Source organism: Melanotaenia boesemani, chromosome 5 (genome assembly GCF_017639745.1).
Source record: "Melanotaenia boesemani isolate fMelBoe1 chromosome 5, fMelBoe1.pri, whole genome shotgun sequence".
NCBI classification, from domain to species: Eukaryota; Metazoa; Chordata; class Actinopteri; order Atheriniformes; family Melanotaeniidae; genus Melanotaenia; species Melanotaenia boesemani.
Window position 1 is genome coordinate 21,717,747 of NC_055686.1, and position 13,765 is coordinate 21,731,511.

At 37.6% G+C, this 13,765-nt stretch overlaps 1 protein-coding gene across 3 annotated transcripts in view; it reads left to right on the plus strand.

Moving 5' to 3' along the window:
- The window catches only part of arap2 (ArfGAP with RhoGAP domain, ankyrin repeat and PH domain 2), a 134,675-nt gene extending 128,324 nt beyond the window's left edge, over positions 1–6,351 (plus strand). For all 3 annotated transcript variants that reach the window (XM_041986600.1, XM_041986599.1, XM_041986598.1), the window contains exons 30-33: positions 288–323; positions 1,252–1,315; positions 3,920–4,045; positions 4,669–6,351. In XM_041986600.1, coding sequence (XP_041842534.1) covers positions 288–323; positions 1,252–1,315; positions 3,920–4,045; positions 4,669–5,016 — 574 coding nt within the window. In that variant the 3' untranslated portion in view covers positions 5,017–6,351. The remainder of the gene's footprint in view (positions 1–287; positions 324–1,251; positions 1,316–3,919; positions 4,046–4,668) is intronic.
- The last annotated feature ends 7,414 nt before the right edge of the window (positions 6,352–13,765 follow it).

Here is a 13,765-nt window from a genome sequence, read left to right on the forward strand (position 1 = left end):
TGATGTCTGCTCATGCATAAACATATGTGCCAGAATTTGTACTAATTAATTCTACTGTTAAGCTCTCAGCATTGAAAGGGAACTTTTTTTTATACACTCTGCCAAGGTTTTGACCTTTTTGCATTTGTACATCCTCACCGAAGTTAGATTTAATCAAACGTTACTCAAAAGTTCCTCACATCCCGTCAAAAAATGATGCTTATTATCTATCTTTAAATGAAATATGCAGGCATAGGTTGGCAGAACAAAGCTTTCCAAATCTGACCTGTGCCTGTCTTATTTTACAGCTGGGGCTTCACAATCTACACTGACAAACAACAGTGGTGAGTACTTTGTAGGTTTCAATTTCAATAATGTTTTTAGATTTGAATCCTACCATTAAAAATTGTCTCTAAAACGTTTAAATATATCTATTAGGGCTGCAGAAAATTTACCGTCATCATGAAAATAGCTTTTGCGATATACATATTGCAACAACTGACTAAACTGTGATAAATCATCTTGATTTGCATATTTTAAGAAACCGAAGCTGTTTCTAACGCTGCTGAGCATTCATGCTCTGTGCACGTCAATGACCAATCAAATGGACTGTTACTGTCCTGGATGCCTGCTGCATGTATAGGCTAACGATTTTCCAAGTCAGATAGCCGACTTCAAGGGGCGTTTGTGTAGTGGAAAATCTAACTTCTGAGTACAAACTGAATTAGTGAAAGCATAGGGGGGCCAAATTTAAGATAAAAACTCATCGTCATCATCTGTAATGAATGCTAATGTTAATGCAAATCTTAGCATGCTACTTTGAATTTATTATACTAACCATATCATGTCTAATGCATCCTCGGTATAGAATAGTATTAGGACAGCATCATTTTATGTTTAACAAGTGTCTCCTGTGTCATTTATACACTGTATACCAAATATGAACTTGCCTGAAGGGCTTCCATAATAGCAAGCCTACCTGCAGTGGCACAGTAGCACAAACCTGAGCAGGTGGCAGGTATTACTTTAACTATCATCCTAGATTATTACTTGCAGCAATAATCGGTGATGCAGAGGCATACTTTACGCTGGCAGATTCACATAATGATAGCTAATGACAGAACTCCACCCCTATTCAAGTCTATGTACAGTAATCGTTCAGGTTGTCCCCTCAGAAGCAATGATGTCGAGGGCTGTTTCTCACCGAATCCAGTCAACGGGATAAAATGCATAAATAACAGTGAATGATGTGACCGAGCTTTCCCTCCTCAGGCACTTCTGCTGCGACAAGAGGGAGACGCAGGTCAGCTGGGTGACAGACATCATCGCCATGAAGGTAAAATGACTTGCAACAGAGAAGTTGAAGCAGCGAAGAATTCTTTCATGTAAAAGCCTGATGAAGCAGTTAATTGTGCAGGCGCTGAATGCATTGTGTGTATGGGTGTAATTTCAATAACCCTGCTGTGGAGTTGCAAACCAAAGATATCCTTCTTCCTTACTTTATTTTAATTAAAAACACACTTGATTAAAAACAGAATGAATCATCTTTTACAACCCAAATCTTAGAACAAGGAGATATGATAAATCATAAACCCTCACCACCAAACATGCATTTCCATTTTGCTGTTGTTACAGCCCCAGGACTTAGGGGGTTCGTAACACTGTAAGGCAGAAAAAAAAAAAATTATATATATAAACAGGAAAAGAACTGAGAAGTTTTCGAGGTCACTCAACAATAACACAAATCACTTTATCTGGAAAAGCTGTGAGAATAGGGTCAAGGCGACTGTAACAATCACATTGTGGTACTTAGCCCACAGATAGAGCGCTGTGTTGTCGTTGTCAGTCGCTGACACAGCATATATGACATAAATAATGCAGGGCAAAGCAAACACAGGGAGAGCAGCTACAGATCTGTCATTTCCCTGGATCATTTTTCACATTTATTGCTGCTATCGTCTTTGTAAAAGTGGCACGTTGCTTTCTAATTACATGAAATATGTTTGTGCTTTCTGTTTATTTTTTAAAAATTGTCCAAAGTTGAACATTGTCTTCGTCCTGACCAGAAAGATCAAACTAAGATTATCTAAGTTAGTATTGTATGCTCAGCACATTTCATCAGCTTTGGCACTTTCCTCGGCCGCCTTTATGGGAACTCGTCTACAGGAAAGTGTTGTTTATCACAGGCGCTTACTGTAAAAGCCTTTTAGTGCCTTAGTTTAGCTTAGCAAGTAAAAAGGGCAACACTCTCAGGCAGAGATTGATCTAAAGGGAAGGACCATTTTTGTTTTAAGTGTTTCAGGGTGTTTATTTCAGTGGACTTTTTTCTGATCTTTGGAGAGGCTCTTAGCACTGCTACAAGTAAATCTTTAGCAGACTGGCGCTGGCTAAAAATATTAGGAGTCTCCTCCCAAATCCTCTAAATATCAGGATTGTCAGTTTCCAGCAGAGAGCCTCGTGGGAAGGACACAGGACTTTGGCGAAGGGCAGAGAGAAAGTGTAGAAGAGAAAGTAGACAGAGAGAGAGCTTCAGTGGTCTCGATTCCCCATCCCTTACCTGGTACCGAGTATTGTGCTCTCACAGTTTCCATAGCAACCAGCAATGGAAGGCCTTACTCTAAAGTGAGGTGGAATAGGAGGTGGTGGTGGTGCAGGTTGGAGGGAGGGTGTAAAGGTCCAAGGAGAGGGCCCAGCAGCGATGAAATAAGGATTTGTTAAGGAGAGACAGTTCTGTAGGTCTGAGGGTCACGGTGATTTTAAAAGTGGACATTGTTAAAGTGAAAGTTTAGCCAGAGATCAGAACACAGTTGGACTGCTGCTGCAGAGCAGAAAGTCATCACTCTGACTCATTCTTAGAGATGCTTGTTTTAATGCAGCCAACAACAGCACAAAATCAGTAGCTCTTTCAGAGTTATGAACATGACTTTAAACTTGACGTCATTTGAATCTATTACCCTCTACATTGACATATGTAAAATATATATCATTGCATTTCAAAGGTTTAGATTGTTATCTGGCAGGATTACTGCGAGGGTCTTATAGGAAGGAAGGTAGATCTTTTTGTTCTTCTGGTGTCAGTGATGGTTTCCCTTTCAGTGTCTGTTGTAGAACTAACCACTTTCATTTGGATTTCTTGTCTCTATTTCTATTCTGGATTATACTATTCTTCTATGCTTGTTGATCAAAGTCTGAATATAAAGCAACCCAACTCCTAAAGTCTAGCAACAAGTTCAGGAAAGAGCTACAGCCAGAAATATGTATACAAATACTAGCGATTGAACGTACCTTTGTAACCTTGGTCTCCCCCCACATTTTTCTACACAAATCTGTTCTGCTGTCCTTTAACAAAATGATCTGCAAGGCAAAATATATTTACAGGAGCATGGTGCAATCTTCGTGAGATAGTTTCTTCCAAAGCTCTGAAGTGTGGCTCAACATTTTTGATGCTACAGTTTGAACAGTAACTACTAACCACAGTTTGCAATAAATCTGTTTATAAAATTACTCCTTTCTTCCTCGGGCAGCTGCCTCTGCTCATACTCACATGTAGACTTATTTTTCTGTATGACCTGCATGTCATGCAGAAGCTTTCATATCATAGGAAATTAAGTCTGTCCTCCAGCCACATTTCAACATAGATCACTTCAGGTGCAAATTCAGTTGCAAATAGTTGCATTTACTTTGCAACAGACATTTGTACCATCTTCTTCTTTTGTATGTGTGACAACGAAAGTTGTCGGGTCACGTTGGATTTATCTATATTTGTCACCCAAATAAAATGAAAGCAGGATGAAGGTAAGGAAATATCAAATACTCCTTGAAAAAGAATATGCGGCACAATAAATCAACATGATCTAATGTTTTTGTCCACAATGAACAACAGTAAATGCAGTTTTTTTTTCTTGTTGCCGTATCTTTGATGTTTACTCTTTTTTTCCAGTTTGGGTCCGACCTCCATTCAAAGACCATCAACTCAACAGAAATGGCAGATCACAAACCAACCAGAGGTGGCGCTGTGTCAGAAGGGCCCATGAGCCTACCATGCAAGGACAGTTCCAGCCAACAGGTGAGGAAATTAGAGGTAGTATTGGTTTCCTTTTATTCCTTAGTTTCTTACTCTGTAAAGTAGCATGTTCTGAACTTAAAGTCGCACTATGTAACTTTCAGATCTTAAAGCTCTGTGTTTCTGACTCATTTTGATGGCATAGTGACCTTTATTGTTTACATTCCTGGAACCGTCGTTGCCCAGCAGCGTCCTGAGGATGAGAAGTTAAACTTCAGGGATGCTGCATCACGTTACAGTAAAGTTTTGCTTCACACAAGACATGTCAGCAACTGGATATAAAAACGCTGGCCATGTATGCACACCATGGGTGATTCAAGAGATCATCAGAGAAAGAGAGGAAAAGAAAAGGAACGAGACAGAGAAAAATAAAAGAGTCAACATCAGACTAGCTCATACTGAATGGAGAGGCCTCAGAGTGGGATTAGATGGAAGTTTAGTAGTGCTTCTTTAAGCTTCATTAACAACAGAAATATCCCTTTTGGTTTTTTTTTCTTGATTACTTGTTAACATTACATTGAAGGTGATTTCTAATCATTTCAATCTCCTCATAAGAACCAGGTTGGAATGTTCTGGCTTTAATTCACTCTATTACAGTATATCCTCTCTTTTGTGTTTCCCCCCAGCTTACAAATAGAAACGTTTCTTACAGAGATGGAGACCAAAGGACCGTCAAGACTTCTAGTCTTCCCCTCAAAACCAAAAATCTAGCAAACTCTCCAAAGCTAAGTGTCCTGACCAAGGCCCCAGAGCTTCCACAAAGAAGAACTTCTGTGGATGTTTGTATGCCACACCGACTACCCTCCCCATCCTTGTCCAGACACCTGCAACCTATGCCTTTGCCCGTCCCTCAGAGTAGCTGTAAGACACTCAGCAAAAGTCCAGTTGTCGGTGGTGAGAGTATTATGCCAGCTAATCTGATGAATGAACTAAATTCAGTGCTGAGTAAGACCGGTCGCAAGAATAATGACTGAAAAAGGAAGAACTGAAGATCAGGACACACACTGAGATGAAAACAATAAAAAAAGAAGCCTGAAGGAAAGATCACGCAGTGCAGATGGAGACAAAGTGATCTGCCCAACTCCAGGCTCTGATCTCCAACTGCTTTTTAAGGAGAGATACCGATACACGGGGGATGTGGAAAACAGATGCAGGCTACAGCAGAGGTCAGAAAAACCTCAGCTGGAAGTGGCGCTGACCCAAGCACTACACAGTGTGTAGTCTATATCAAGACTAAGTTAGAAAAGCATGTTCAGCTGTCCAACAGAAGTTAGCAGAAAGTCTTTTCTCCATTTTTTTCTGCTTCATGTTTCTTTGAGAAGCTGATTTCATCCACACCTGGAAAGTATTTTTCCACTTTTTCCACCTTCCAGTTAAAGTTTTCATAAACATTTTATTCTTCATAGCACTTTTATAAAGAAAAATGTTTATAATAGATGTGTATATTCAGCTGCCTTCCATATTTTTATATTGCACGCAAGGTTTAAAAACAGAAGTGTGTGCTTTTTATGAAATGGAGAAAAGAGCAGACTGAGCCATTAATAGTGACTAATACTCATATATTTTATTGGCTATTAGCTGGTCGATGGGGAGAAACTAAAGTGTTAAGTGTTACTATTTATTTTTAATAAAGTGACCTTTTTACATGCAGGAATACTGTAACATTTAACTGTTCAGCTAATAGCTGTGTTTTTAAGGCTGTTGAGCTTTTTCAGTAGCACACCACTTTAATTTTTAAACTGGCTGCCCCAAATGTAATTTTAATGCACAGCATGAATATATTAATAAACATTTAAAAAATGCTTTGACATGCTGTTTTTAGTGAACAGTTTAATCTTTAATGATAACTTATTTCTATTTGGCTGACAGTTTAGTGCAGGTTGCAACATCAAAATATTCCCTGCTATACGTCAGCCTGATTACGTCACGGAAAGTTTGCCTTCTTCTGGGGAAATTTGGGAAATGTTTATATGTGAGTTGAGCACAGTTACAGGACAGATATGCTTATACAGTTCCTGTTGTATGTTAAATGGTCCCCAACATAAAACAGTAGTATATGAGGGGTCAAATGGAAAGTATTGCTAGGAATTACCAAGACATCTATAAATTAGCAGCAGCTTCTTCAGTGAGCCAGTAAAAGCGTTGCTAATGTGTTCAGCTCTCTTTGTGATTTCTGAAAGAGCCAAAGATGTCAGTCGTTTTGAGACGACCTCTAACTCTTGTTTCCTGGTTATTTATATAAATTCATAACAAACTGATTTACTTATTACCCTGATGTGGCTGTTAAACCTGAAATAAAACACTTGGATTTCTGACTCTGACTTTTTTAATCTTTGGGATCAAGCTGAGAAATGATTCGAAGTCTTTTCCTTTGTTGTTGTTAAAACTACAATTTCTGAACAAGGACAAATTGCTTTTGACTTCTTTGCAGTATTGACAAAGTGAGTCCATTAGGCTATATTAAATATGTCTCTGAATAGTTACAGGCAGATGAGCTCTTAAAGGTAAGTTAAAACATTCTTTTCAATGTCAAAAAGGTGACTCTTTAAAAAAATTACTGGAAATATTACACAACCCAAGTTAGAGTGAAGAGGATCCTCAGGAAGAGACTGTGGAGATGTGGCCCTATGTTGGTAAAATAGAACTTATGGGGGGGGGGAAAGGCTCAGTTTGATGATAAGAATACATCTTCATTTGTCAAGCATGGAGGTGGATCAATCATGCTCTGGGCTTGTTGCAGCCAATGGGACTGAAAACATTTCACTGGTGGTGGGAAGAATGAAATCAATTACAAAGCATGAGTGAAGGCAAACATCCAACTTCCTGGCTTCGACTACAGTAATAATTCACATAACTTAAGAATACACAGTAGATACCTGGAGAGGTGCAAGCGGAAGGTTTTGCCATGTCACAGTCTGATGTAAATAGTGTTAAATCTGTGGACAGACCTGTATAAACAAACCTGTATAGACGACATGTAAAAACTAGAAGCTTATTGCAGGAAAAATAATACCGGTATTCATATACAGCCCAATCATAAGATTGCATTTATGTTAATAACATAAAATCGAGTGATTACAAAGAGAAAGGTTGCATTTTTTTATTATGGATCTATATATCTATATTCTATATATTTCTATATTGATTTAATATGAATAGATCTTGCCCCTTGCATTGCTCTGTTTATCTTTTTCAATGTGCTTTCTGCACTTCTTTGCCTTTGTTTTTTTTCGTCAATGTGCATCTTTTTGTGTTATATCAAGTAACTCGCTGTCTTTATGATTTTTTTCCCCTCTTCTTTTTGATTACCTCATAAGTTAAATGTTGCCAGATCAGTCATCAGTGTGTATTTTTAGTTCTTCATATTTTGCTTTCTCACTATGTTTGTGAAACTTTTTGCTGATCTAGTGCTTGTGATTCTTCTTTTTGGATTAGATTCTTTATTTTAGGATTTTGCATGTATTGTGCCAGTTTAAAGGGATGATGTGCAGAATGACCCGAGAATCAAATCCGTTTGGAGTTTTAATCATGCAACACAGGTGAATTTAACTCGCGTTTTTACTTGAAACAGTGTAAAGATGAAAAGAATTGCTCCATCTTTGATGTTATATGTAATACATGTAACATGGTAAAGCATAGATTTATTGTAGATGTGTATGCTTGCATAGTTTGCAGGACATTCCTAAAACATGTCTTCCTTGTGTCACAACTGCAAATGAAAAATAGAAAAAAAAAGACCCATCCTGTGTTTCCACAGAATTAGAGATGGTGGGATTGGTAGAGTTGGTAGAGGTGTGAGCAATGTTTATAAACAGGAAAAAAAACTATTTTTTTCTTCTGAAATTGGCAGCTTTCTACTTTTTATAGCAGCAAAAACAGAAATGAGACTACATCCAGATCTAAGAAAAAAGGCGTTTAAACTAATACATGAATAAAAGAAGACTTATATGATGAGAGGGATCTGGAGTTTCAGAAAGTGATGAACATCAATGATGTTTACTGATAATTACAGACGCTGCTTTCAGGTTTCTTATTATGCGTCTTGATTGGATTTCTTTTTTTTTCTGTTTAGCTACTGAAGGCTTTTATCTGTGGTTTATTTTTATTTTAATGATGCATCTGCTCTCTCCAGGTTGCGAGAATAGAGTAATTTAACTCTTTTTTTTTTTCACATGAGCTCATTATACTCAACAATTTTTTTTTTTTTTTTTTTGAAACCTTACCTTCTGTGACCATAATGACAAAATTTTAAGATGTAGAGACTTGCAACTTAATTCAGGTTGCAGATTTCAGCGTGAAGGAGACTCCATCTGTCCTTGTCCTATTAATATGTAATTATATCATCATTTTGTACATAAATTACACCAAAATCTGCTTTATCTCAAGTGAAATACAAGAATAAACTCCATGTCTCGAGTCACACGCCTTTGTTGAATAATGTATGGAGGCTGGAAAATGCACACGTAGGCAATTGTTACAGGTTTCTCCATGAAAAATTCATATTTATTTTCATTATGCTTCATACACCAGCTGCTTGTCCTTTGTTTCATGTCCTTATATTCTAATCATAGAACTACCACATTAGTGCATTCAGTCTTAGCACTTTTTATGGTTTGGTTTACATGGTGGAAATGGGTTTTCTATGCTCAAGTGTGGTAATTATGACTTATATTTTATTGCATAAGTGGCAATGAATACATTCCTTAAGTGCCATTTTTGAGTTTTTTATTCAACTTGCAGCAGATGTAGAGTTGATCCTGCAGCCTATTGATTCTGATTTGTAAAACTACACTAAATCTGCTTCGGGTACCATCTTCTCATCCTCCCTGTCTTTCATTGGGCTGTCGCCTGAATGTATATTTACCTCTCTTGTCCTCTGTGTCTGTATAACCAAGCATTTTTCCCCTTCCTTCGAGGCCTACGCTGTCCAAAGGTCACCATATGGTGGGAGAGAGTTCAGTGAAAAAGTCCTGCCGAGTCATGAGCATTTTTTAATGTGCTGACTTTGACCGTATCACTCAGTTGCAGCATAGCAGCTTGTGTGGCAGCAATAATAGTGAGTTACTAAGTGGAATTCTTCATGTAGGTCGACTTTACTGCTTCTCTTGCAGTTTACTAGTTTGGATGTGGTTTTACCTTCAAATGGGGCAGTCATTTTATTAGATCCAGATGCGGAGGAACACATAATCCAGTACAGCAGATCATTTACTCCTGCTAAATGTTGAATTCTCACTTAGTGGTTATAGATGTTGGTAGACTTGTGTGGTTATTATTAAGGTTGCACATAAGTGGGAACTAATTTGCCACAACTTGTAGATGAATTAAGGTATTTTTAATCTTTGGAAAAATAATATCCCCCAAAATCATGTGTCAAACCACTTAGTTCCCATCACTCAAACACTAAATGAATCTCCCTTCTGGATCAAACTATTATTGTGAAGGTACATGTCAGCAGCTCAGTGCACACATGTGGATGAGCTGTGGTGACCAAACACCTCACTAAGGCAATTTTTTATTTATTTATCTTTCTTTTTCCTTTTAATTTGCCACCTGTTTGTTCAGCTTCACAGCCTCATGAGAAAAACATAAATTACAGTTACTTGTTGCCACTTGGTAGCAGTTGTCATTGTTACCATGGAAACATGTCTCCTAGTTTAGAGGTAACATGGGGATAGTGTTAAAGATTAAAGCAAGAACATGCTGTTACTTGTTAATGCGGCTAAATTAACTGTAATATTATGATCAGGATATTACTCCCAGAAAAGACTAGAAGTACTCTTACTTTTTATACTTCATACAACAAATTATTTTGTTGTCATGTTTTCTTCCAATTATTACAAACACAACAGCTAAAAATTTAGCTGTTAAGGTACTGGAAATTTACTTAAAGAAAAAACAAAGACAAGGATCTGTTCCTTGAAACACAGATAACACTGAAATACTGTAACAGCCAGCCACCACACTAGTAGTAGTAGTATTTATTCAGTCATCACACACAATACAATAAATATAAACATTCTAGACAATATAAACTAGTCAACAGTCTTAACATTAGGTAATGACTGAAAAGGCACAGGCTGAAGCATGATGCTTATATATGCCTGTCCTACTTTCTTTTCAATTTAAGCTACCCTTCAACAGTAAACATAATACCAAAATACAAAATCATTCACAATTGTAACCCTCAAAAATAGCTTTATAAACCATTCTTTTGAAAACCAAAAGCGATTTACACCCTCTAACATTTTTATTAGCATTGTTCCATAATTTTACCCCAACAATCGAAATACATGTCCTTTTAATCCCTTTTTTAGCTTTTTGTACAGCAAACTTACAAACATCTCTCAAATCATATTTGCACTCCTGTATTGAAAAAAACCTTTGTACACCGCCGGGGAGTGACTTTGTTTTAGCTCTAAACATTATTTGCATTATTTTATAATATACCAAATCCTTAAATTTCATAACATGTGATTTTATAAACATTGGATTAGTGTGATCATAGTAACCAGCCCTATTAATAATACGTATAGCTCGTTTTTGTAGTATGACTATTGAATTTATAGTCATTTTAAAAGTCGACCCCCACAATTCCACACAATAAGATATATAAGGAAGTATAAGCGAACAATATATTATATGCAAGGCCTTATAATTTAATATATCCCTAGATTTATAGAGGATTGCTATTGACTTTGATATCTTTCCTTTAATATAATCAATATGTTTTTTTCCATGTTAATTTATGATCAATCACAACCCCTAAAAATTTTATCTCAAAAACTCTTTCAATTTCAACACACAGTTCTGTTAAAATATTTAGCTTCACTTAGGTTAGTCTTAATTATCTTTTGTTTAATGCTTTGTAAAGCCCTCTGATTAGTCATTGTTTGACCTTTTAGCTTGTTTCTAGTTTCACTTTTGAACCTTTGTTGACTTCACTTCCTGTTTTGTTTTTGTAGAGCTTTTTTCTTTTGTATTTGCATCATCCTACCACAGCGAAGACTCCCTCATTCTCTCTGTTTGCTGCTACATCGCCATTGTTATCCTGCTCCATGAGCTGTATTCACTTTGTTCCATTCAGCTAATTCTCTTCTCCCGTTTAGACTATCCCGCCTGGCATTGCCTTCTGTTTACATTAGGAAGTTTATTTAAATCCTCTTATTTCGAGATCCTGCTTGTCTTCATCATACTCAATGTACATCTTGATTTTCCTTTAACAAACCACAAAATCTTTGTAACTGAGGCAGAAGGGATGTTTTTTTTTTTTTTTTTTTAAACAACCGATTATTCATAACACTTTACTCAAACACTTTAGTCACTTCCTATAACATTATGTGTTAATCGTTATTCAAGATTAAAACTACTTGGTTAGAATTAGAAAAAGATAACTGTAAAATACATTCTTTTTAAAATGCAACCATCACCTACGCGGATGCTAATTTATTGGTTATGATGACTAGAAAAGTGCTATATAAGTACAGTCCATGTACAAGAAGGGCATTTTGAATCTGCTTTGTAAGCGAGCACTTATTCAAGACTTCACAACCTTTTTAACAGTTCATACACTTTCCTGCTTCCCCTTCAAACTGCTACTCCTCACTCTTATGCTGCTCTTTCACCCATAAATAGCTTGGTAGATGTGATAAACAGTTTCTCACTATTTACACAGATGAAGTGTGAAACTAATTGGCTTTAGACATGTACACAAATGTGCCCATCACACATTTTCTGATGAGACAGGGCTGTCTGCACAGGCACACCTGGAAGGAGCCTATAAATATAAATGCTGGTGGTGCAGCTTTCTATGTATGCAGTTACCACAGCAACTATGCTGGTAATTGGTGGAATTTGGACACACAAATGTGATCTGATCACTTGCAAATCAAAAGTGCAGATAGTCTGTGCCAATGATCAAATTTGAGATATAAATCTGATTTTCCTGCATAAGCATAAACATCCTTAATGTTTCCACCACTGGATGTGGGCTCTGAGTCACACACTGCCAGTATGCAGAGATGTACAGAAGCAAAGCACCTGAGCTGTATGCAGCATTCACACAGACTATGATGACAGCTAGACGGAGGGTGGAGGGTTGGGTTGGGGGGGGTTAGAGAGTAAAGGAGCAACTGATACGCTGCTGAAAGAGAGAACAGATGACAAGTCATTTCAAAAGAACAGACCTGAACCCTCTGATTGGACGTGAAATGCTTCTCAATTAAACCTGAAGTCTGTGCCTAATTCAATCCAAGTTTTGAAATACGCAGCTTATTGATCAGCCTCGGGCCTTGTGGAGGTGTCCGCTGAGGATACAATCTGATCTTTCATTCCTTCTTTGTCTCTTGGAGAGGATAATACTAAACATGAAGGGGAGAAATGATGGAGCACAGATGAGTGACAGGCCTCTTCATGGTTATAATACCACTGTATTCATTTAGATTTCTGTCTAAGGAGAAGCACTTCTTCATCCTCAAGCTGGCTTTTTGAAACAGCCAAGCAATTAAAACATATCCCCCACAGCTTTTGAAATTTCTTATATACTGGCCCATTTATAGAGGCAGGACTAAAAAAAATGTGCTAAGACATCATATTTACTTAAAAACACATTATATGTCCTTAAGCATAGTGCGCAAAAATGAAGCAATTTTCTTTACTGTATTCCCGGCCTCTGTAAACCAGTCAAGCTGTGCTGTTAACTCTGACGTACTGCAGCTCTATAACATGCACAACGCTCCATGGTGCTCGTGATTTACATTTCCAGAAAGGGTAAGCCATATATTAATGGCGTCGTCCATTTTAGCAGCTATAAATAGCTCACTGGATGAAGTTGTCCCACTGCCGGCTGCTTCTTTGCGCTGATCCACACATTTTGCCCTCTAATCTTAATTCTATTAATGTCTCTGGTGATATTTACGGCACATAGACCCTTTTAGCCTGACATGGCTGTAAAGTATATGTTCAAACCAGCCAAGCTTTATCTAATTAAAAGCTTCTGCAATTGCACTTCAACTGGGATTAAGTATTTAAAACCACAATCAGTGCAACCCCCCCTTTTCGTTGTAGAAGACAGGAGCATGTCACTGCAGAGCTAATAAAGAGGGAAATGTTAAAACACTCCAATTAAACCTTGAGAAAAATGAAAATATCAGATTTTTCTTCATTATTGAGATTAGAAGAATTTTGCAGGAGCAAATGCTGTTGACAACACAGTTTCTTTACCAACTCTCATACTTCACTGTTTAACTGGAGACACCGATTGCTTGACAGCAGCTGGGTTAAGCTCTAGCCCCCCTGTGACCCATAATTGTAACAAGCAGGTATAAAAAATAGATGGATGCCTGCACTTCATTGCCCATGTGGCAATGATCAACAGATTCCCAGATATGAAACTTAAACAAGAGCCCTTCGGGTCAGATTTCAATCGACAGGGTAACTCTTTTATCATAGTTGTCATGCTAGTTATTGCCAGGTGATGTACTGGCTGCACCAACAGTAAGCATCACTGAAAGTCAGATTGTAACCCAAAGCATCAGTGGAATTAGAAAGGTAAAAACCAACACTGTGGGCTCCTGGCCGAGCATCAGTGTACAAGGAGTCGGGCCAGACAACAGGTGGTTGTTGAAGGTATGTTCTTATCTTGGTTATTTTAAGCTTGCAGTGGGCACATAACTGGTGGAAATGTGTCCATGAATGACACTGGCATAAAATAAACAGTAAAAGTTT